This window comes from Heteronotia binoei, chromosome 8, assembly GCF_032191835.1.
Source record: "Heteronotia binoei isolate CCM8104 ecotype False Entrance Well chromosome 8, APGP_CSIRO_Hbin_v1, whole genome shotgun sequence".
Taxonomy (NCBI): domain Eukaryota; kingdom Metazoa; phylum Chordata; class Lepidosauria; order Squamata; family Gekkonidae; genus Heteronotia; species Heteronotia binoei.
The window spans coordinates 100,144,978-100,167,820 of NC_083230.1; the positions used below are offsets into that span (position 1 = coordinate 100,144,978).

A 22,843-nucleotide genomic window follows, 5' to 3' on the forward strand; every position below is an offset into this window, starting at 1 on the left:
TCGACACCGGAGTCAGGCGGTATCGACAAAACCCCCTCCGACGCCGATCGCCCCACTAAAACGGGCTCGGCATCTAAGTCCGCCTCCTCCACTCCTGCAAAACGGCCAAGGGAGGAGAAGGGACTTCAACCGGAAGCGAAGAAGAAGAAGAAGTCGGACAAACATCGATCGTCCGCAACTTCGCTCCCGACATCACCACCGGAATCGGCGACGAGAGTACCACCTCTGAAGCTCTTCGCTTCACCACGCCGCCGGTTAAGCCCCCCGGTACTGGCATCGATGTCGACGCAGATCGCCATTTCTTCAGACTCTGATCGCGATCTAGATCTGACGCAAAGATCGGGGACGGAGGGCAGTCCACCGGAAATTCATACTGTGGAAGACACCGTCCGATCCCGAACTCCGCCTCGCGACCCCTCGGTCAGCCCAGATCACCGTCGGGTCCGAAGCCCGGAAAGGGATCGATCCACCACTCCCGGTCGCGAGAGCCTCGGGCGTGACCATTTGAACAGCCCTCGTAGAGATCACCATAGCATTCGGCATCGTCATCGATCCCAAGAGTCGGAAGAGAGATCCCTCAACAGAGATCGCTCTCCGCTTCGGAGACCACCGCCACCAATGTCCTGGGACCAGAGACAGTGGCAATACTTGTATGGGTCTTGCCCTATGCCTTCCATGTTTCCGTGGTTTCCGGCTAAACACTTGGATTGGGACCAGCAATCCAAAGCCTCGGTTAGGTCCCGGACTTCGTATCGACCCCGACACAAGCCATCAGCGTCGGTATCGAAGCCACAGGATACAACGCCCCCAAGGAGACAAAAGACCCCCCCACGTTCCCGGAGCCTGGAGCGTCGGAGGACACCGGAGTCACCAAGAGCTCCAGAGACCCCTAAACATTCCTCAGGACACTCAGACTCAGGTGAATGCTCACACGGATTGGAGGAGGGCTCTATCCGGGAAGAACAGAACATCTCCTCCCCGGATGAGCCAGCGCCATCGAATAAGGTGGGCGAAGAACTACCCATATCCCCTTTCGAGGACCTAAAAACCTATGGGGATCTAATAAAACGTATGGCACAAACCCTATCACTCCCGACAGTCCAACCAAAGCCAGTAGTTACCGACAACGTGTTTGACGTCGTACAACTAGACACATCGACGGCAGTCGCCTTACCTCTCACGACAGTCATGCTCCATACCACAAAATCTTCCTGGGACAAACCAGCTTCAACACCGATAAGCTCCCGAAGGCTGGACCACATGTATCGGGTCCAGGAATCCACAGCCGAGTTCCTGTTTAATCACCCAAGACCAAACTCGGTAGTTGTAGCCTCGTCTTCAAAGGCTAGAAAGACACACGCTTCTCCACCTGACAAAGAGGGGAAGAAGTTGGACAATTTAGGCAGGAGATTTTACACGGCTGGCTCGATAGGAGCGAAGGTGGCAAATTACGGTGCATGTATGGGCCGTTATCAATACGCCCTATGGGATCAGTTATCGACTCTACCAGACCTGTCAGAACAAGCCAAACAGGCACTAAAAAAGATCCAAAGGGAAGGTTTAGCGCTTGCCAAACAGCAGATCAATACTGCCAAGCATGCAGGGGACATTTCCGCAAAGACACTCACCTCGGCAATTACCTTAAGGCGTCACTCTTGGCTAAGGTCGACAGCATTGCAGCCAGATACTCAATCCTATGTCGAAGATCTCCCCTTTGATGGAAGTGGGTTGTTCAGCTCCAACACAGATTCTGTGCTTCAAGAGATGGATAAAAGCATCAGAACATCTCGCAATCTGGGAGTCCCCATCTCATCTAGAACCCAAGGAAAACGTACCTGGAACAAGCCGTGGAACAAGAAACCGTTCCCCAAACAGCCTACCGAACAGCAATGGAGACCTAAAGGTTCCACAACCTACTCCAAACCTCCCTACAATCCCAAGTCGAAATACTCTCCGACTTCCTCACAACCAACCAGACAGAAGGGGAACAGATCATCTAAACAGGGTCTTTGACTGCCCTTCCCCCTGTTTTCTCCCCTCCCCTTCGTACCCGGGCCATACCAGACTCTTCCCATATTTCCAGGCTTGGTTCACAATCACTACGGACAAATGGGTCCTGTCGATAATCCGGACGGGTTATCAAATAGAATTCAGAAAAAAAACGACAGTCCCCACTGTCGTTCACACCAGGGCATCCCTCACTCTGCAGGCAGAGGTCCAATCCCTCCTCAAAAAAGACGCAATCGAGCAAGTGCCAATCAGCCAGACTGGGCAAGGCTTCTACTCCCGATATTTCACCATACCCAAGAAAGATGGCGGCCTTCGACCCATTATGGATCTCCGAGACCTGAATCATTTCATACCAAAACAAAAGTTCAGAATGATCTCCCTGCAAAACATATTGCCCCTACTGAACCGGGGAGATTGGATGGCAACCCTGGACCTACAGGATGCCTACTTCCATGTAACTATTCGTCAAGAAGACAGGAAGTTCCTCAGGTTCTCTATTGGAGACAACCATTACCAATACAAGGCCTTACCCTTTGGCCTCTCCACTGCACCGAGAGTTTTTACAAAGACTATGGTGGTGGTGGCAGCTCATCTGCGTCTACAAGGAATCGTTATTTTTCCCTATATAGACGACTGGCTGCTAGTGGCGCGCTCCAAACCTCTGATACTCCAGCATATAGAGATCACCCTAGCCCTTCTACGAGCACTAGGCCTGCAGGTCAACTTAAAGAAATCGGCTCTGCAACCCTCTCAGAGGGTGCAATTCATAGGAGCCATATTGGACTCACAAGCTGCAAAGCATTCCTCCCGATAAAAAGGGCGAAAGACATCATAGCACTGACACACACGTTCCTGTCAAACCCTACAGTTACGGCGTTCCAGGCCCAACGCCTCCTGGGCTTGATGGCAGCGACAACAGCAGTGCTGGAATTCGCCAGGTTCCACATGAGAATTCTGCAGTTGTGGTTCCTACAAGTATTCAATTATCAAACGGACCTTCCCTCTTGCCAGCTGACTGTCCCAACGTCGGTGCTCCAGACCCTGTCCTGGTGGCGGGAGAAAAAGAACCTCCTCCGAGGGGCCCCATTCCACAGACAAACTTCTACCTTGACCATAATGACAGATGCATCCTTATGGGGCTGGGGAGCACACGCGAACAACATGTGTGTGGGGGGCAGATGGCCACCGGATCTTCTGCGCTACCACATCAATTTCCTAGAGTTGCTGGCCATACATCATGCCGTTCTCTCATTCAAACACCTGATTGGGGAACGGATGGTAGCAATTTTAACAGACAACACAACAGCCCTATCCTATGTGAACAGACAGGGCGGCACAGTCTCGAGGAAGTTATGCCTTCTAGCGCTAAGAATCTGGGAAATTTGCAGAGGATCAAACACAACTCTAGTAGCCTCGCATCTGCCAGGCGATCTGAATTCTTGTGCGGACTACCTCAGTCGGGGAGGAGCCTCACTCCACGAATGGGAACTCAACTGGGAGTTTCTTCGACCGGTGTTCCAGAAATGGGGCACACCGGACGTGGATGTCTTTGCCACGCGCAGCACCTCGAAATGCAACAGTTTTTGCTGCAGGGGCGGAGCAGACCCTCTGTCGATGGGAGATGGACTACTGATCTCATGGACTCATCTACAGGTATACCTCTTCCCGCCGATTCCGCTAATCACGCGGGTAGTCCACAAGATATACCGCGAGCGCCCCAAGGGGATTCTCATCACACCGTGGTGGCCCAGGCAACAATGGTTCTCCCCTGTACTGCAGCTGTCTCACGGAACGTTCCATCAGTTTCCAATGAACTCGGACCTTCTACTGTCTCACGAGGGGCAGGTGGTGCACCACGATGTGCCTCACTTGAAACTCACGGCGTGGAAGCTGGAGTGACGAGGTTGTCGGATAGAGCTCTGCAAGTCATGCTAAATAGCAGGAAATCATCCACTAGAAAATCCTATGAATACAAATGGGAAAAATTTGTCCAATTTGTAACCAAAACTGCCAGAGATCCAAGGAAGGCAGGCCTTCCACTTATACTGGACTTTTTACTCTCGCTTCTAGATAAAGGACTAGCTGTGTCGTCTGTGAGAGTGTACCTAGCAGCCATATCGGCTAATCATGACCAACTGGAAGGCCATTCGGTGTTCTCGCACCCTGATACCAAACGGTTCCTCAAGGGGTTGTCGAGGTTATACCCTGCGGTAAGAGACCCAGTCCCCACATGGGACCTCCCAGCGGTACTACAGGCGCTGACGGGGAAACCCTTCGAGCCTATGGCTACTTGTTCCCTGCAATTGCTATCTTGGAAAACAGCCTTCCTAGTGGCCGTTACTTCAGCTCGCAGGGTGGGTGAGTTGGCAGCATTGCGCTGTGACGAGCCATATTTGCGGTTCAGCACTGAGGGAGTGAGACTACGCCCCGATGTAACCTTTCTCCCGAAGATAACATCCTCTTTCCACCTGAATGCGGAAATATGTCTACCCACTTACTTTCCAAACCCAAATACAGACTCGGAGCGAAGGCTCCATACATTGGACGTGAAAAGGGCACTCTCGTTCTACCTACACAGAGTAAGACCGGGACGTAAAGACCCTAGACCTTTCGTCTCGTATTCCACAACGTCACAAGGTGTTAGAGTTTCGTCACAGAGAATCTCTAAGTGGATAACTGAGACCATAAAGTTGTGCTACCTATTGAACAAGAGACCCCTACCGAGACAAGTTAGAGCTCATTCTACTAGAGCCCTAGCAACGGCCTTCATGAGGGGAATTCCCCTGAGAGACATTTGCGACGCTGCCACATGGTCCTCCTCGCATACATTTGTAAGACATTATGCATTGGACCTGAATTGGCGTAGACGTTCATCAGTGGGCCGTGCAGTGCTTCAAGAAGTTTCTCGCTGATGGACCGTTGCACCCTCCTCCAGGTAGGACTCTGGCTTGCTAATCTCCCATCAGTGTGATGCACAGAGACCACGAAGAAGATAAACAGGTTTCCTACCTGTAACTGATGATCTTCGAGTGGTCATCTGTGTAGTCACACTACCCGCCCTCCTTCCCCTCCGCTGCCGGTCCATCTCTAGGGCTTACGCAGCGGTCAGAAGGAACTGGCGGGATGTCCGCTCCGGTCCCTGTGAGCATGCTCGGTGGGGCTTCGGCGCATGCGCACTGGGCCGGGGGCGCGAAAATCTGCAGCTTTCAAGAATACCGATCGAGATCGGCGCGGGCGCCTATATCCCATCAGTGTGACTGCACAGATGACCACTCGAAGATCATCAGTTACAGGTAGGAAACCTGTTTTTCCAAGCATTGTATCCATTCTATTTATACTTAATTGATTTAACAATTTTTTTAATTGCTGATTTTGGTTACAATAGTCCCTGATACTAGTATTCATTCTCATTAATAGGAGATCCACATGGAGCGGTGTGTGAATCTAACTGACATAGCTGTGGAAGCTGTCTTGACTTGCTGTCCTATGATATACATTTTTCTCTTTCATGGATGCCCTCTGATAACGGGTGAGTCAGAGGGTGGCCTAGAGCTGACATTTTTAGCTGATGCAGAATACTTAGGTTGTTCAAGTAGCCATGCTATATGGCTGTACTTCTTTGCTCGCAACTGAGAGTCAGATGTTGATACAAATGCAAAGTCCTATCTTACCATCTAACTTAGATCTCCAATGTGGACTACAGAATGGTACATTATAGAAAACAGTCTAACTGTAATATAATAGAAATAGCAAGCATGGGCTTTTAAAGTCCTGAGTGAAGTAAAACATTTTTAACTGGAGGCTAAAGGAAAACAAAACAGGAAGCCGAAAATCGTGTATGGTGGAAGATATGCCAGTGTCTGGGCAGCACCATGGAAATAGGTCTGTTTTTCATGTTGCACCAGAAAAACTCCAAATCCTTCAAGGCCAGTACTGTCTACTCAGACTGGCATCAACTCTCCAGAATCTGTGGCTGAGGTCTTTCACCTGGTCCCTTTAACTGGAGATGCCAGGGATTGAACCTGGGATGTTCTACATGCAGAGCAGATGCTCCACCATTGAGCCACAACCCCTCCCTCTCCTCCAGTTTGTCTATCAACTTTCACTTGTAGCACACAGGCTAGGCATGGTCCTCTCTCATGCTGTCTTAAAGAACCAGCCACCGGATATAAATGGGAGGCACAAGCAGTTGGCCTTTCACATAATACCTTTTATTACATAATACCTTTTATTTATTTATTTATTTATTAGTTCACATAATATCTTTTATTACAACCAGCCACACATAACTCTGTGCAAGCTTTTGAGTTCTCTAGGACTCCTTATGAGGGTGGATGTTACAAAAAAGAAAAATTGGGGGGGAGGGGGGGAACCTTTAGTACATGATGTGAAATCCTGGTGTAGCCTGCCTTGTGCTATATGTGTTGTTTGTAGGCCTGATGCTGGTGACACTGTACTTTTTGTTGCAAGAGGCCATAAATCAGTTACATTCCCCAGAAAACACCAAGAGGTTTGCCAGGTCCCTCCCCCCAGGGGATGGTTAAACTAAACAGCTGTGTGAGGTGGAGGAGAAAGAAGAGGAGGGTTTCTTTCAGGGAGAATAGCCAAGCTTTTTATCCAAAACCTTGATGAGTGTTACCTTATCTAGTGTTCTGTCTTGAGCATACTCAATGTGGAAAATACTTTTAACTATTTAACTGTAGAGTTCTACTTTCCCCAAGGTCTACATCTTTTCCCTCTGCCTTCTCTAGGCTTTCTCCTCTTCTTTTATACACTTTTCAGTGTATCTGCCCACCTCTTCTGACCAATCAGGTCGCTAGGACATTATCCATGGCCAAAAAAGTCCCATCAATAACTGGAATGTGTGTAGGGGGAGAGATTTATGACTGTTTTGGATTTAGCAATAATTTAGGGCTTTCTATTGCCAAGGACATTCCAAAGACATTTACGTAAGAGTTTATCTCATTCATACTTCTTTGCCAAGGCAATTGTGACTGTGATTGTTTCCAGATGCTTGCCTACCCTTAATGTTATTTTCTGACATCCATTTTAGGATTTATCCTAAGAATCTATTTTAGAGTTCACATTCTGCCCCATGCCCCATCATGGCTTCTCATGCCACAGCAGCTGGAGTGGTTTCAGAAACTTGTTTGCCCTTTCCTAACAGCGTAGATTCCCTAAATGCAAGCAGTTGTATGCAAAAGTCAGTCAGTATGAGTGAGTATAAACATGGTGTGTTTGCTGCATGATTTTTAATGGGTGCTTAAAATCCATAGTGTAATCTGTGAGGTCTCTGTCTCAAACAAGCAGGGCAAGCTCGCAGCTTGCAATTTCAACCTAAGAACTCCCCTCCGGACCTGGTCCTCCCTTGTTTATTGTTCAAAGGAACTGTCAGGGACTTTTTAAAAGATCCTCTTAGATCCTCTTTTGCTCAGTCAATAGTAACTAACAGATGTCTCTTGCTACCTTCTGAGCTAGCAAAACTCCTTTGCAAAGATCATCCTTAGTACTCGAATAAATTCTCTATATTCTATCAAGGTCAAGGTAAGTCCCCTTCCTCCTTGTTAGATATGGGCATGAACCAGGGAAATGGTGGTTCATGTTGGTTTGTGGTTCATTAGATTGCCTGAACTGGTTCATGGTTTGTTGGTTCTTTTGGTTCAGGAGGTGTAAAACAGCCCCCTCATGAGTTAGAAGTGCCAAACTCACTGGAATCTTCAGCAGGCTCTCCTCCACCTGCCCTCCAACTTTGGCGAGGATTAGATTTGGAATGTCCAAATTAAACCTCCCGCCCCACCCCAAGTGCCCCCAGGAAATACCAGCTTCAGCTCGCATGGCAACTATCTTCAAGCTACAAAGTGAAAGCAGCTGAGTCAGGGTGTCTGCACCAATAGAGCAGAATGGGAGCTCCATGATTGGCTCCCAGAGCTGCCAGTCAAGCTATGGGCAACTGCTATGGGTGTTTCTAAGGCACCCAGAACTCTACCCCCAGCGTTGCCTGGGAATTGATTGAATCAGCACCAGGCTGTCTAGAAAAATGAACTGCAAAAATGAACCAAACAAGCTGCCAAGCACCGAACGGTTTCAAATAAACCACGAATCGGCCTGATTTTGTTCGCAAATTGCAGTTTGTGGATTGGGTCATAACTACTCCTCTTCAACCATTCCTGTGAACAAGCAAAGTCCATCAACTAGGGAAATATATGAAGATCTATACGTATCGTAGACATAATAAAAGCTGAACATGTTGGCTCAATCCTCAATTTTTATTGGAAGTTGTGGCTTCCACAGGAGTGGCCTTGCATTCTGTCTGTCACCACTCCCTCCTGTCACTGGGTACTCTCGCTGTGACCCACCTGCTGTTGGCCTTTCAGGCCCAAACCCCATCAGAAGGCTGCTGACCTTTGAGTGAGAAAGAAGTCTGAGATTATCTGTCTTCCCTCCCCCACATACACACACAAACAACGCTGCTGCAAAGCAAGCAGTGAAGCAAACAGTAAACTATGAGAGACGTGTTCTTCGGCCCCTGCCTACTCAAGCCCAGGAATGTTAACAGCCTAACTCAGAGACAGCCAATTCTTCTCTGTGTCCTCTCTGTTAACCAGCCTTAGAAAGGGCTGCAGAGCTACTGTGGCCTCACAAAAGACATACCAGCACACGCAGCCTCCAAAGGCCACACAAATAGCCAGGGAGACAAGGCCCTGCTTATTTCCCTCTGGGAAGTACTAGCCAGAGGCTGTTGCTAGGCAACCCAGACTGCTTTTCTCAGTAAAGGGTGAGGCCTCAGGTGAATAGAATAGCATACAGTCCACAGTTATTTTCTCCAGGATTGGGAGAGAAATCTATTATCTGGAATTCAGTTCTGATCCCAGGAGATCTTCAGGCTCCACCTGGAGGTTAGCTACCCTAGGCCTGGCAGCACCCTCTGGGTGACTTGATGCCATCTGGCTGACATGACTTAAATAGTCCCAGCTGCTTGCTCCTGTTCAGCAGCAGTCCCTCTGACAGCCAATGTGAATTAGCAGTTGCCAACTCCAGGTTTGGAAATTCCTGGAGATTTGATGGGTGGGGCTTGGAGAGGGTGAGTTTGAGAAAGGATGGGACCTCAGCCAAGTACCATGGCATAGAATCCACTCTCAAAATTAGGCATTTCTGCCTGGAGAACCATTGTTGCCAATCTCCAGGTGAGGGCTGTGTCATTATACCCTGCTGAGGTTGCTTGCTTCCTGCTTTTGTCCCCATTGTGGAGAAAGACTGTGCGTTTTACTAAGTAGGTGCTGTAGGGAGGAGATGGAGAGAAGATGGAAAACTGAAAAAAGATAAAATCCCCTACAGAAAATACCTGCCTTGAGGTGCATACACAACCATGTCAGGCAAAAAAAAAAAAAAGTCACAGGATCATACTGATGCTAAACACCACCAGGCTGGATATGACAGGAAAAAGGTGGCAACAATGCACTGCAAATAAAGGGAATGATGTACTTCAGTGTTTGTGTGACCATCATCATGCTCTGCACCCTGCATACCCCCCCCCCCCCATTATTCTTCCACCTTGGCATTCTGTTTTGTTGACCAATCTTTTTATTTTGCAATATATTGGAATAAATTCATCTATTCAAATTCAAATATACTTCTCCAATACATTACATATTTTCCTCCCCCCCCCCCCCACTCTTATTCATGACCTCCGCCGGTGCTTAAAACAAATTAAAAGCATATTAAAGGTAAATTCACAATTATAGAATCTTTAGAAAGAAAGAAAAAATTGTGATTCACTAACCTTTTCTCTAATAATCACTTAGCACTTATTAAACGCAACGCTCATAATTATTAATTCAGTTCCAGAGTTCCCCCTATCTTAGTCTTATCTTAACTCTCATAAATATATATTTACCAAATAGCTATGTTCTACTAATACTTTTATCACAATACCTCTTTATCATTAAAAGTTCAATTAATGTTGTCATACACTACTAAATATCTTTTCACCATTATAAATTTTTTACACAAAGAGTTATCTTTCAATAACCCTTTCTCTATAATTCACTTAGTACTTATTAAACACAAAACTCAAAGTTATAAAATCAACTCCGGAATTCCAGCTGTCTTAATCTTATCTTAACTCATATATGCATAATTACCATGTAACTATATTCTACTAACTCAATAATCACGATTCTTCTTTATCATTTAAAGTTCAATTAATGTTGTCATAAACTACTAAATGACTCTTCACCCTCCATTGTATTTCCACGTAACTTTGAAATTTACTCCAGTCTTCTTTAAACTTCTCCAAATTGTTGTCTTTTAAGATTCTAGTAAGTTTGTCCATTTCACTCCAGTTAAGAACCTTTAAGACCCAGTCCCATTTTTCAGGTATTCTGTCTTGCTTCCACATTTGCGCATACAATGTTCTCGCAGCTGAAAGCAAATACCACAACAATGTTCTGTCTTGCTTCGGAAAGCTTTCCATTTGTAATCCCACCAGAAAGACATCTGGTGCTCTCTTAATATTATAACCCAAGATTTTCGAGATCTCCTGTTGAATCATTGTCCAAAATTGTTTCACCTTTTCACAAGTCCACCACATGTGGTAGAAAGAACCTTCATGTTTTTTACATTTCCAACACCTATCTGAAGCTTGATTACTCATTTTTGTTAGCTTTTTAGGTGTCATGTACCATCTGTACAGCATTTTGAAACAGTTCTCTTTTATGTTATAGCACGTTGATATTTTCATTGAATTCTTCCATAGGTGTTCCCAGGTCTCCATCTGTATTTCTTTATTAAAATTAATCACCCATTTAATCATTTGAGGCTTCACCACCTCTTCTTCTGTAGACCATTTCAATAACAGTTTATACATCCTTGAGATCAATTTTTCATTCTCGCCCAACAGCATTTTCTCCATTTCTGTTTTCTCTCGTCTTATACCTGTGCTCTTAATGTCTTTCTCTATCAAGCTTTTAATTTGTAACAGCTGAAACCAATCAAATTTGCAGTTCTTCAACCGATTTCATTTCAACTTTGCCCCCCTTAAACTTTAGCAGTTGTTCGTATGATACCCATTTCCCTTCCCTTACACTTTGCGGCATACTTATTACTTCTGTTGGCACAATCCAAAGTGGTTTCCTCTCATCTCCATACTTACTATATTTTTTCCAAGTATTCAGCAAACTCCTCCTTATATAGTGATGTGAAAAAAAACCATCCATCTTCTCTTTCCCGTAATACATATACGCATGCCAGCCAAAGATATTTCCATGTCCTTCTAGTACCAATAATTTTTTGTTGCTCAAGGTCATCCATTCCTTAATCCATACCAAACAAACTGCATCATGATATAGCATTAAATCAGGTAATTGGAAGCCGCCTCTTTCTTTCGCATCTGTTAAGATTTTCATTTTGATTCTTAGTTTCTTGCCCGCCCATATAAACTCTGAGATCTTTCTTTGCCACTGGTTAAATTGTTTCTTGTCTTTCACTATTGGGATAGTTTGAAATAAAAACATCATCCTTGGTAGAACATTCATTTTAACTGCAGATATCCTCCCCAGCATAGATATGTTTAGTTTATTCCATTTTAACATATAACCTTCTATTTTATGCCAGAGCTTTTCATAATTGTTCTTATATAAGTCAATGTTTTTCATCGTCATCTCCACACCTAAATATTTTACTTTGGAAGCAACTTCACATCCAGTGGCATTTTGTAATTCTTTCTGTTTGTTTAGTGTCAGATTCTTAGTAAGGATTTTCGATTTTTCTTTATTAATATAAAAGCCAGCTATCTCACCATACTCTTTAATTTTCTTTAACAACAAAGGCATCGTTTGTACTGGGTTCTCATTAATAAACATCACATCATCTGCAAAGGCTCTGTATTTATAGGAAAAGCCTTTCAACTTCAATCCCTCTATTTCACTGTCTTCATCAATTTGAATCAACAAGACCTCTAGGGTCATTATAAACAACAATGGAGATAGAGGGCAACCTTGTCTTGTGCCTTTGCTAATCTTCAGTTGTTCAGTTAAGTCAGTATTCACACAGAGTTTTGCCTGTTGTTCTGTATATATTGCTTTGGTCATCCTTATAAAGTCATCTCCTAATTTCATTTTCTCCATAACTGCAAACATAAAGTCCCAGTTAAGATTATCAAAAGCTTTTTCCGCATCCGCAAAAAATAAAGCCACTTCCTTTTCTGGATGTTTTTCGTAATATTCAACAATGTCTATTACATTTCTGATGTTATCCCTTATTTGCCTCCTAGGGAGAAAGCCTGCTTGTTCTTCCTGAATAGAAATGTTTAAATGCTGTTTGAGTCTTTCCGCTAGAATTCTAGCAAATATTTTGTAATCATTATTCAGTAGTGAAATCGGTCTATAGTTTTTAACATTCGTGGAGTCTCTTTCTTCTTTCGGTATTAATGAAATAAAAGCTTCTTTCCAAGAATCTGGTACTTTCCCATCTTCTCTAATACAGTTCATCAGCTTTTGCATTTTGGGTACTAGTACATCCGCCAAGACTTTATAAAATTTTGCTGAAAAGCCGCCTGGACCCGGAGCTTTCCCTAATTTCATTGAACAAATCGCTGCTTCAATTTCAACTTTCTCAATGGCATTATTCAAATTTTTTTCCATATTATCATTCAAAGGTTTCACTTTTAATCTTTGCAAATAGGCATCGATTTTTTCTTTTTTTACCTGTTGACCTTTATATAATTTGGCATAAAATTTAAAGAACTCCCTTTTAATTCCAGCTTGATCTACAATTTCTTTCCCTTCCGCACAAATTTTATTTACAAACTTTTTCTCCCTTTTTTTCTTAAGTTGCCAAGCCAAATATTTCCCTGGTTTGTTGGCACCTTCAAATGATTTTTGCTGTAACCTTTTTAACATCCATTCCACCTCTTTGTTCAATAAATGTCTCAATTGATTCTGCAAAATTGTGATTTCTCGCATTATTTTCTTTTTCCCCGGTCGTTTTTTTAGATCTTTTTCTTTTTTGCCTATCTCTGTTTGCAAGTCCTTCAGTTGTTTTTCTTTAGCTCTTTTGTCTTTGTTGTTCAATGAGATTAGTAATCCTCTCATCACTGCTTTATACGCATCCCAAACGGTCTGTGTTTTAACCTCTTGGTCTTCGTTTATTTGGAAGAAAGCTTTAGTTTCTTTTTCCAGAGACTCCACTACTTCCACTTTTTGCAACAAATCTTCATTTAGTCTCCATCTTCTGCTCTTTCTCATAGCCTTCGCTGACCACATTAGTGGATTGTGGTCTGCACCTATTTTCGGAAGAATTTCCATCTTATTTGTAATAAGTCCCAGGTCCTTCGTGGACCATAACATATCAATTCTTGAGAAGGAGTTATGCCTTGCTGAGAAAAAGGTATAGTCACATACATTAGAATTAAACTTTCTCCAAATGTCCTCCAAACTTTCTTGCTCTGTTAAATCAAAGGACTTTGGTAGCTTCCCATCTTTCTTCTTTTTGTTTCCAGATCTATCCAGAGAGTTGTTGATGGTTCCATTGAAATCTCCCATTAACATAACCTGTTCATAAGTCACTTGATTAAGTTGTTGCAAAATGTCTTTAAAGAAAACATCCTTCGCCCCGTTAGGGGCATACAAGCCCAACAACAACGTTTTTTTTTCATTTATCAACACCTCCACTGCGATGTATCTGCCATCAGATATTTATTAATTTATTAATTATTTATTAATTTTTATGGTTTTATCTGTTTTATCTGTTTTAAAGTTATTCCCTTACATGTTTAAATATTGTTTAATTTATGTTGGATCTAATGTTGGAAGCCGCCCTGAGCCACTTGTGGGAAGGGCGGGATATAAATTCTAAATAAATAAATAAATAATAAATAAATCATTGTCTTTAAAAACCAGTTTAAGTTCTAGTTCTTTTTTAATGTAAAAAACCACTCCCCTTTTTTTTCTTTAGCTAATGAAAAAAATTGTTCTCCCAAAGCCTTATTCCATAAAAATTTGTAATCCAATTGTTTAATATGCACTTCTTGTAAACAAATTATATTACATTTCTGTTTATTAATCCAATGAAAAATTGCCCTTCTTTTTTGTGGTGAATTAAGTCCATTTACATTCCAAGAAAGTAATTTGTAATCCATAATGTTTTCTCAGTTATTCTGTATCTTCAAATTCTTTATTGTCCACAAAAAATTCATTCATTCCTTGAGTATCAACTATTACTTTTCGCAGTCTTTTATATTCAAAGCTGAGACCTTCTGGTAGAATCCATCTATATCTTATGCTCGTCTCTCTTAGCTTGTCCGTCAATTTCTTAAATTGTTTTCTGTCACTAATGATCTTTCTCGGCAGCTCCTTCATTATTCGTACTCTGCTTTCCTCCCTCACCATTGGGGTTTCAAATTGCTTGCTTAAGATCCTTCCCCCCACGTCTCTCCTGGTAAACTTCACTACTACATCTCTGGGTAATTTACGCTTTCTGGCAAATTCTGAATTGACTTTATATGCATAGTCGCATAAATGCTCCATCTCCTCCGGATCTTCTTCCAAAAATTCAGCTATAATTGTGACAATGTGAGTCTTCACATCCTCTTGTTCATTCTCAGGTACTCCTCTTAGCCGAATCATGTTCTCCATCAACTTACAGTCTTGTAGTATTGCTTTGTCTTGCATTTTCTTAATGGTGGCATCTTGATCTCTAATTTTCACTTCTATATCATCAGTCTTTTTAGCTATTGCTTGAGACTCTTTCCTTAGGTCATCAATTTCCTTCTTAAATTCTTTCTTTACCTCTTCAGCACTGGAGTTTATTTCCTTAGTTAATTTCTTCTCACTTCCAGTTATTAAATCCCTCATTGCCTTCAAAATTCTCGCTTCCATAGCGTCCAGTTGTTCATGAACTTGTTTAGACATTTTACCCTCTCCCAGTGAGGCAGCTCTTAACCTTGTAACTCTTGATTCCAACTTCTGCTCAGACATTACTGACTGCCCATTACAGATAATGGGTTTTTAATTGGTATCTTCAATCCCCAATCTAATAGTTGCATTTAACAGAACAGCTCATGCCCTTTTCAACAAGCCTAAAAACGCCGTCCTCAGAGCTTCCTAGCTCAAGATATTAATTTTTAAAGTTCCAAGCCTCTCTTTTTAAAAAGTTTTCCTTTTACCCTCTAGGGCTTATTTTCCATTTTCAAGCACATAGTCCATGTTATTTAGCCCTTAGGGGAATGTTTATGTATGTTTTGAATCCTTTAATAGTCCACTTTCAAGTTATTTAGTGAAAATATTTTGGCCTTTCTGTAATTGGCCTCCAATGTTTCTCTATGGTTACTGACTCTTGCAAGTATCCGGATACTTGGATGCTCCTCTTCTCTCTACACTTACTTCCTGACTCTCTAGCATTGAAGTCTCTCAATGATTGCAGAAAACGTCACTTCCTGTTTTAAGGAAAGAGTCTGCAGCTTTGTTATGACTGGGGGTTTTTTTCGAAGCCACAAGAATTCATAACAGCAAGTATTTTTCTGTACTTTTCTGCTTTCTTTTGAGTCCAAAGAAATCACTTCTACCCCCTTCCACTTCTCCTTGCTTTTCCACTTTGAAAAATAGTTCTGGGTCCCAGATCTTCCCTTTTAACAAGCTTTAATTAAACCCGGAGTAGCAGATAGGGATCTTTACCTTATTAACGACGTCTAAACTCTCATAATACCGTCCACTTTATCTCAGATGTTGTTATAGTCCATAGGAAGTTGAAGCCTTAGTGAGTTTATGTCAATTTAATGACTCCAAGGATTCTTTGTAGGCGATAGAATGCAATTCTTCATCGGGGGAATCTTCAAAGCCGAAAAAAAACCCCTCCTGGGATCGTTCGTCAGCCAAAGTGAATCCCCCTCGAAATAAACATGCATGCCATAGACAAGTTCCTTTACTTTTCTGTCCAAAAACAAAGATCTTGGTCTGCTCCACACAAGGAGACAGGTCAGCTCACCAAGCTGCAACCCCGGAAGCCCCCCATCTTGGCATTCTGGACCTGTTTCAGGGCTTTGAGCCAGCACAGACATGGGGACACACTAGGGTTGCCAAGTCCCCAGCAGCCTCCGGCGCAATGACATCACGCACAAGTGACGTCATCGTGCTGGCCACTCTAGGAGCTTCCGGGAAAACTCTATGGTTTCCCCAGATGTTCTAGCAATTTGGGAGGGAAAATTCTATGGTACAATAGGTACTCATAGGGCAGCCATCGTGTGCCATCACTGGCACAATGATGTCACTTGCAGTGACATCATCACGCCGGCGACATTGTGTGAGAATCCTCCACGCTGGCCCAATGTGGGCTGGCAGGTTGGGAACCTCTGGAGCGGGAGAAGTTCTGCCCGGCCCAGGAACTTGGCAGCCCTAACACACACACACACACACACACACACACGGGTGGGGATGGAAAGCCGGTGTCTGTTTCAGCTGCAGGGTGGGTGGGAAGACAGCAAGGGTGAGGAGCAATGTTCCCTCTAAGCTGAGTTAGCATGACCTAGCTCACAGATTTTTAACCTCCAACTCATGGCCCCAGAGCACAATAATTTATGCAGTAGCTCACAAAGTGGAATTTTTGCTCACAGGACTCTGCAGCTTAGAGGGAACATTGGTGAGGAGGTGAGTGAAAGCCAAGGTTGGGGGGGGGGGGGGCTTCAGAGTGGGGTCTGCCAGACCCAGGTTTTTGCTGTGGAAGCTGGCTAGGTGATTTCAGGCCAGTTACAGACTTTCAGCCTAACCCTGCTGAGGTTGCTTGCTTCCTGCTTTTGTCTCCACTGTGGAGAAAGACTGTACTTTTACTAGGTAGATTCTGCAGGGAGTGGGGAGAAGATGGAAAACTGAAATCAGATAAATTCCGCTACCAAAAACACCTGCCTTGGGGTGCATACTCTATAACACAACCATGCCAGCCCGCCCCCCCCCCCCAAATCATGCCACAAGGTCACGCTGATGCTAAATACCACAAGGTTGGATATGACAGGAAAAGGCAACAATGCACTGCAAACAAAAGGAATTATGTGCTCAGTATCTGTGTGAACGTTGTCATGCTCCCCCTGCACCCCCCCCCCATTATTCTTCGCATTCTGGAGCTGTTTCAGTACTTTGAGCCACCACAGACATGCGGATACACACACACATGTGTGGGGGGCAGGAATGTAAAGCTGGTGTCTGTTTCAGCTGCAGGGTAGGTGGGAAGACAGCAAGGTGAGGAGGTGAGTGAAAGCCAAGGGATGGGCTTCGGAGTGGGGTCTGCCAGATCCAGGTTTTTGCTGTGGAAGCTGACTGGGTGATTTTGGGCCAGTCACAGACTTTCAGCCTAACCTAAATTACAAGGTTGTGCAGATCAAAGTGGAGAGAAGAGAATGATGTAAGCTGCTTTGGTCTCCCCCCCCTCCCCACCAGTGTGAAGAAAGAGTGTCCTTTTCCTATATAGAAGCTGCAGGGGGGGGGAGTTAATGGAAAGCTGAAAGAGGGACAGATAAAGGGAAGGAGATATGGTTGCCAACTCCAGGGTAGAAAATTCCTGGAGATTTAAGGGGTGGGGTTTGAGGAGGGATGAAACCTCAGACATATACAATGCCATTTCCTCCTGGGGAATCAATAATAATAATAATAATAAATTTTTATTTATACCCCGCCCTTCCCGCCGAGGCAGGCTCAGAGCAGTTTACAAGGCATGGTATAGACCATGCTATACAATAAAACAAGATAATACAATTAATAAAACAGAACAATACAATTAAATACAATACATAAATTAAACATTAAATAAATAATCTAAAAACAGTTTGTTGCCAATCTGCAGGTGAGGGCTGGAGATCATTCAGAATTACAACTGCTCTCCAGATAGGGTTGCCAAGTCTAATTCAAAAAATATCTGGGGACTTTGGGGTGGAGCCAGACTTTCCCACTTCCAAAATAAATGCATAAAAATATAGCAGTGCAGTTCACCCGAATCGTCATCATTTCCTCATCCCCCAATAGCTGCAATTCTAGTAAATGGACGTGTAAACACAAAAAGCAACCAAAATGCACAGAGTTTGCAAGCTCACATTTTTGTGATCTCACTGGGGCTTTACTCACAGGAACTGCTGTTCTTCAGCCTAACCCAGGCAAACAAAAGAGAGAGAGGTGGAGTTTTTCTCTATCCCATAAACAGGCTCCTATACAAAGATTCTGAAAACAATGCAAAACAAGCACAGAGACAGATACACACTATTACTGCCTCCCCTACAAAGACTTCTGAAAAGTACTCTCTCTCACACTGGGTCTGGTTCCTCCACAATGACATCTGACAATTACAGGGGCTACGCTGCTCGCTCTCTCTCTCTCTCTCTGTCACACACACACTCTTACTTGCTGTGAAACAAAAGCAAAGCAAATGGAGGCTCTGCTTCTGACCCTTCCCCATGAAGTACTTCCTGCTTCCTGCTCAACTTTAAAAGGTCACACACATATACACACACACAAAGAGGCATTTTAAAAAGGGGACCTGTTTGCAGGTTTCTTAACCTGCAGGAGATCTACAGGTACTGGTGGCTGTGGGGGCATGGCTTCCCCCCGCCAGCCAGCTGGCTGGGGGCGGGGGGGGAGCCTGTAAAACCACGGGATCCCCCACTAGGACCCGGGGATTGGGAAGACTATCTCCAGATGACAGACATCAGCTCTCCTTCAGGTGTGTGTGGGGGAGTGCATGCCTTCACTTGGGTTGGTGGAAGATAGCAGGGGGGGGGCCTCACCCAGAGCCTCTTTCTAGAGCTCATTGTATTTTTCTTCACAATGGGCGTTATTACTAGTACATATATATTCTCAAAATTCAGCTCCTAATAGGCAAAAGCCAAGGTACTCTTGACAATAACAAACTCTTCTGACAGGGATAAAATAAACTTGTTTTCCACAGTTGTTCTCCACTCAACATCTGGTTATAACCAAATTTATATCTCAGTATTCTGCCAGGAGCTCTCTAAAGGCTATTATTTAGATAGACACCCAACTGCCTGTGTCATGCCTTGATCTCTGGCAGCTTAGTACAGTTATTATGAAACAGGGTTACCATAGGAGAACTTCCTCTGTTCACCAAATACAGAGGTGAGACACAGAGAGAAATCCTCCCATCTCTCAAGTTAAGAGGGATGACCAAGGTAGTTCACAGAAAGAGACAGAGCGCCACTGATTCTTCAAGGACCACCCTTGCAGTCCATCTCTGCTGAACACTCTTCTGCATTTTGAAGATGACATGCAGAACAATTTTCTGTTTCTAACATTTAAAGAGCCAGTCGCCTGCAGCATTGAGATAGAGGGAGCTGGTAATGGTGGCAACTGGAGCTGCATGTGCGCAATTACCCTCCAGATAGTTACAAACATAGCTGTCCATAACATTCTATAAACATGGTTGAAAATCAGGGTTACCAACCTCCAGGTGGGGCCTGGAGATCTCCCAGTATTACAGTTGATCTCCAGATTCCAGAGATACCAGTTTCCCTGGAAAAAAATTGCTGCTTTGGAGGGTGGACTCAATGGCATTGTATCCTGCTGAGGTCCCTCCCCAGGCTTCACTACCCAAACTCTAGGTATTTCCCAAGCCAGAACTGGCAATCCTACTAATAATCAACATTTCTACTAGAAATTACATAGGGAGATCTTGGGAGTTGGTTGCAAGATCACCATGATTCACTAATTTGATCAGCACAGTAGCTTCACCCATAGCAAACTGATGTAGAGTAAATAATTCCAGATGTGCTTCTGTTATTTAAGTAAAATATTAGTCATGTGCCCCCTTTTCCCTCCAAAGCTTATGGAGTTGTATGCATAACCTTTCCCTGTTAGTTTGCAGTGCTGAGAGCTGTGTCTGCTTACTTTCAGGAGCAGAACAATATCACAAGTGTTTTCAGACCATTCTCTGTGTGGGTGACTGGTTCTTTTCCAGCCGTGGATTGGTTGGTAGGAAGCTACCTGGCAGAGGTATCCCAAACAGTGACCAGATTCAGGGCTCAATGTTACAAGGCAAGACTCGACAGGCAGTAGGCTTCCACAGAGCAGTGATCCAGTCAAAACAGATTTGAAATAATCTGTTGCGCAAAAGCAATTTCTGGTTGTAATTTTTGACAGCTGGCCCTAAGGATTTTCTCAGTTTAAGGAAAACTGAATGACCACCCTTCTTTACCATTCTTGTAATGTTATTTTGCAGATCGTTCCCAAGAAGCTTTGGAACAGCTGGTTGGACCAAACAAATTTAAGCAAGTTTCATGGACTGTTTACTGATTTTTGTTCAGCCTGTATCATTTACTCGCTGGAGTGATCTGTTGTCACCCAAGTAATTTCTGTCCAAGAGCTGTATTAATCCTCTGTTGGTGTTATAAGAAAAAGAAGGGCATTGTATTCTTTGCAGGGCTTTTTGCTCCACATTACAAGTATAGAGCGGGAACATTTTTTTTAATTCTTCAGAAGGTCAGCACTGAATTGGACTGAATCCAAAGGTGCTCTTCTGCTTATAGGCTCCTTCCATGAGTAATGGTGCTCTGCGTTCCAGTGAGAAGTCCTGCACTAGCAAAGGGCCAACTACAAATCCAGTGTGTGGGGGTGAACCAGCAAGGCTTGGGAGCTAGCAGAGTTAAATGTCTTATCAGGCATCCCTTTGAGGACCAAGTATGTTCCAAACCAGGTCTTGTAACTGGAGATGTGTTTTCTTTGTGCTGTGTCTTGTTTTCAAAATAAAATCTTCAAGTTTCAAATGTCATTTCTTTCGCTTTTGTTAGCAGCAAAATGGAGTACGGATGTGTCTGCGGCAGTGTTTCCTCTAAGCTGTGGATTGTTGTAAATCAAAAATTCTACTTTGTGAGCCAAACAAATATGTCGGAATTGGAGATTGATGAGCAGATGTATCCTTAACTGTGGAACGCTGAGATTGTGGCGGGGTCTCAGTTAATTACTCCCATCTGGCCATCAGTCTCCAACTTTGACATATTTATTTTCTTCCCTATGTCCCCCTTCACCCCCCCCCCCCCCCCCAGTTAAACCCAAACAAATGGTAACCTAAACTTGTTATTCCTGTCTGGTTCTTTGCATCTGTTAAACAGCTTCATTATGCTGTATACCACCTTAGGTGTCCAGGGCAAATGACTTTGTCAATCACAATATTAAAAAACAGTCTGATAAAGTCTTCGGGGAACACAGACATTTTGAGAGCAGGTAAGTGTCACCTAAAGGAAAAAACTCAAGCTACAGGATCCTGGAGAGGAAGATTTTGAGGGTGAGATTGGATTTCCAAAATTCTTCCTCCTTCCTGTACTTTTTTACAGAGCTCTAGTTCAACCATTCACTTCATCCGCTGCCACCATTTTGTCTTAAAAACACATGAGATTGCAAAAAAGATGGTTTATGTAATCCCACTTAATGTCCCTTGTAGCTTCTTGATATTGTTCAAATTGTGCCTAAGGTAAGAAGCCAGCTTAAAATTTATTTTAGTATCAGTTAAATGATTAAAGGACTGATCAGCCTGCTTAATATTTTATGCTGTTTCATGCTCTGGTTAATTTTTTAATGGCCATGTTTATAGTAATTTATTACTCATAATGATTCTGTGCTGTTTTATGGTTGTGTCATTTTTTATTTTGTAAGCCATTTTGAGTGGGTTCTTTGGAAAGATGATGTATAATTTTTTTAACACATAGACCATATGAATACATAATAGAAACTCTTTGTGACTAAAATACTCCAAAGCGTCATAATAAAAAAAATCTTTTTTGCCACCACAACTTTGAGAAAAAGGTTGCCTCATTACCATGCGGTATCATAAAAGTTGTTTATAAGTTAATGCCACTTTCTGATGCATCCTGAGCTATGGTGAAGATCAGGCTGTGTTGTGACTTTTGCTGTAGCTCTGGAAGCTACTTGCCCTCAGCTATTTAGATTCCACCAGCACCATCTCCTCAGGGAGACAGCAGCCCCTGCCTTCCTCTGCCTGAGGCCAGCCTGGATGAGCTTCTGCAACAGAACATATGCTAGCAAATCTCTTCTTTCCCTTCCTCCTCCTGTGACTAAGAAATCCATAGGAACATTCTGGCTGCTTATCATGAGATGCTGAGAAGGAAACTGCCTTCCTTTGATCCTGCTCCACTTATGGGCCATCCCTGCTCGGGAACTTACTATGCTTCTGGTTCACAGTCGCTTCAAAGTAAAGCACTTTGACATTCTGTTGGGAGAGATCAGGAACGTGCAAAAGCTGCTTCTTCATTTCAGCAGGCTTTGAGAAAGGCAAGCACTTAAAGGGCCAGTCCCTCTGCCTGCTTTCTGCAAGCTGTGCACCTCTGCTCACCTCCCCGTCATCGCCACTAGCTGCCATCAGGAGGCCACGGAGGAGTAATGGGCTGCTTTGCCAGCTCAAGGCTCCCCTCTGTTAGCCATTTCTGTACATTTAATGACGTTATAATCTCACATAATACTTATGGCCTGTTCTGAAGCAAGCAACCTGAGATGAACAAAGATGAACTAAACTGCTTGTGTCAGTTTTGGAAATGTGTTGCTGTGAGTCTTACCATGAACTGTTTGTCAACAAGAACACTGGAAGGAATGCAAGTCCAGTAATCTTAAAAACAGAACAACAAAGGTGTCAGCTTGGAGCGTTCTGAGGACTTTCAGACCTGTTAATTTGGCAGGATTGTCAACAATTGTCAACTCTTTGAACCATGAAGCAGCACATGCCCTCTCCAAGGGTGGAGTCCTCTGAATAAGAGGGTGTATGATATATGGTGGTCCAGACCTTATTTTGGAGTTCAGAGCTTTCAAACTCTCCTTAGTGTTTTTGGTTGAATTCA

The 22,843-nt window shown here is 43.7% G+C and overlaps 1 protein-coding gene across 1 annotated transcript in view; it reads left to right on the forward strand.

Annotated features, from left to right (window-relative positions):
- AMN1 (antagonist of mitotic exit network 1 homolog) overlaps nucleotides 1-20,761 on the forward strand; it is a 74,333-nt gene extending 53,572 nt beyond the window's left edge. The window contains exons 6-7 of the mRNA XM_060245736.1: nucleotides 5,428-5,539; nucleotides 20,218-20,761. Of these exons, the coding sequence (XP_060101719.1) occupies nucleotides 5,428-5,539; nucleotides 20,218-20,291 (186 nt within the window). The 3' untranslated portion in view covers nucleotides 20,292-20,761. The remainder of the gene's footprint in view (nucleotides 1-5,427; nucleotides 5,540-20,217) is intronic.
- Nucleotides 20,762-22,843: the final 2,082 nt, after the last annotated feature.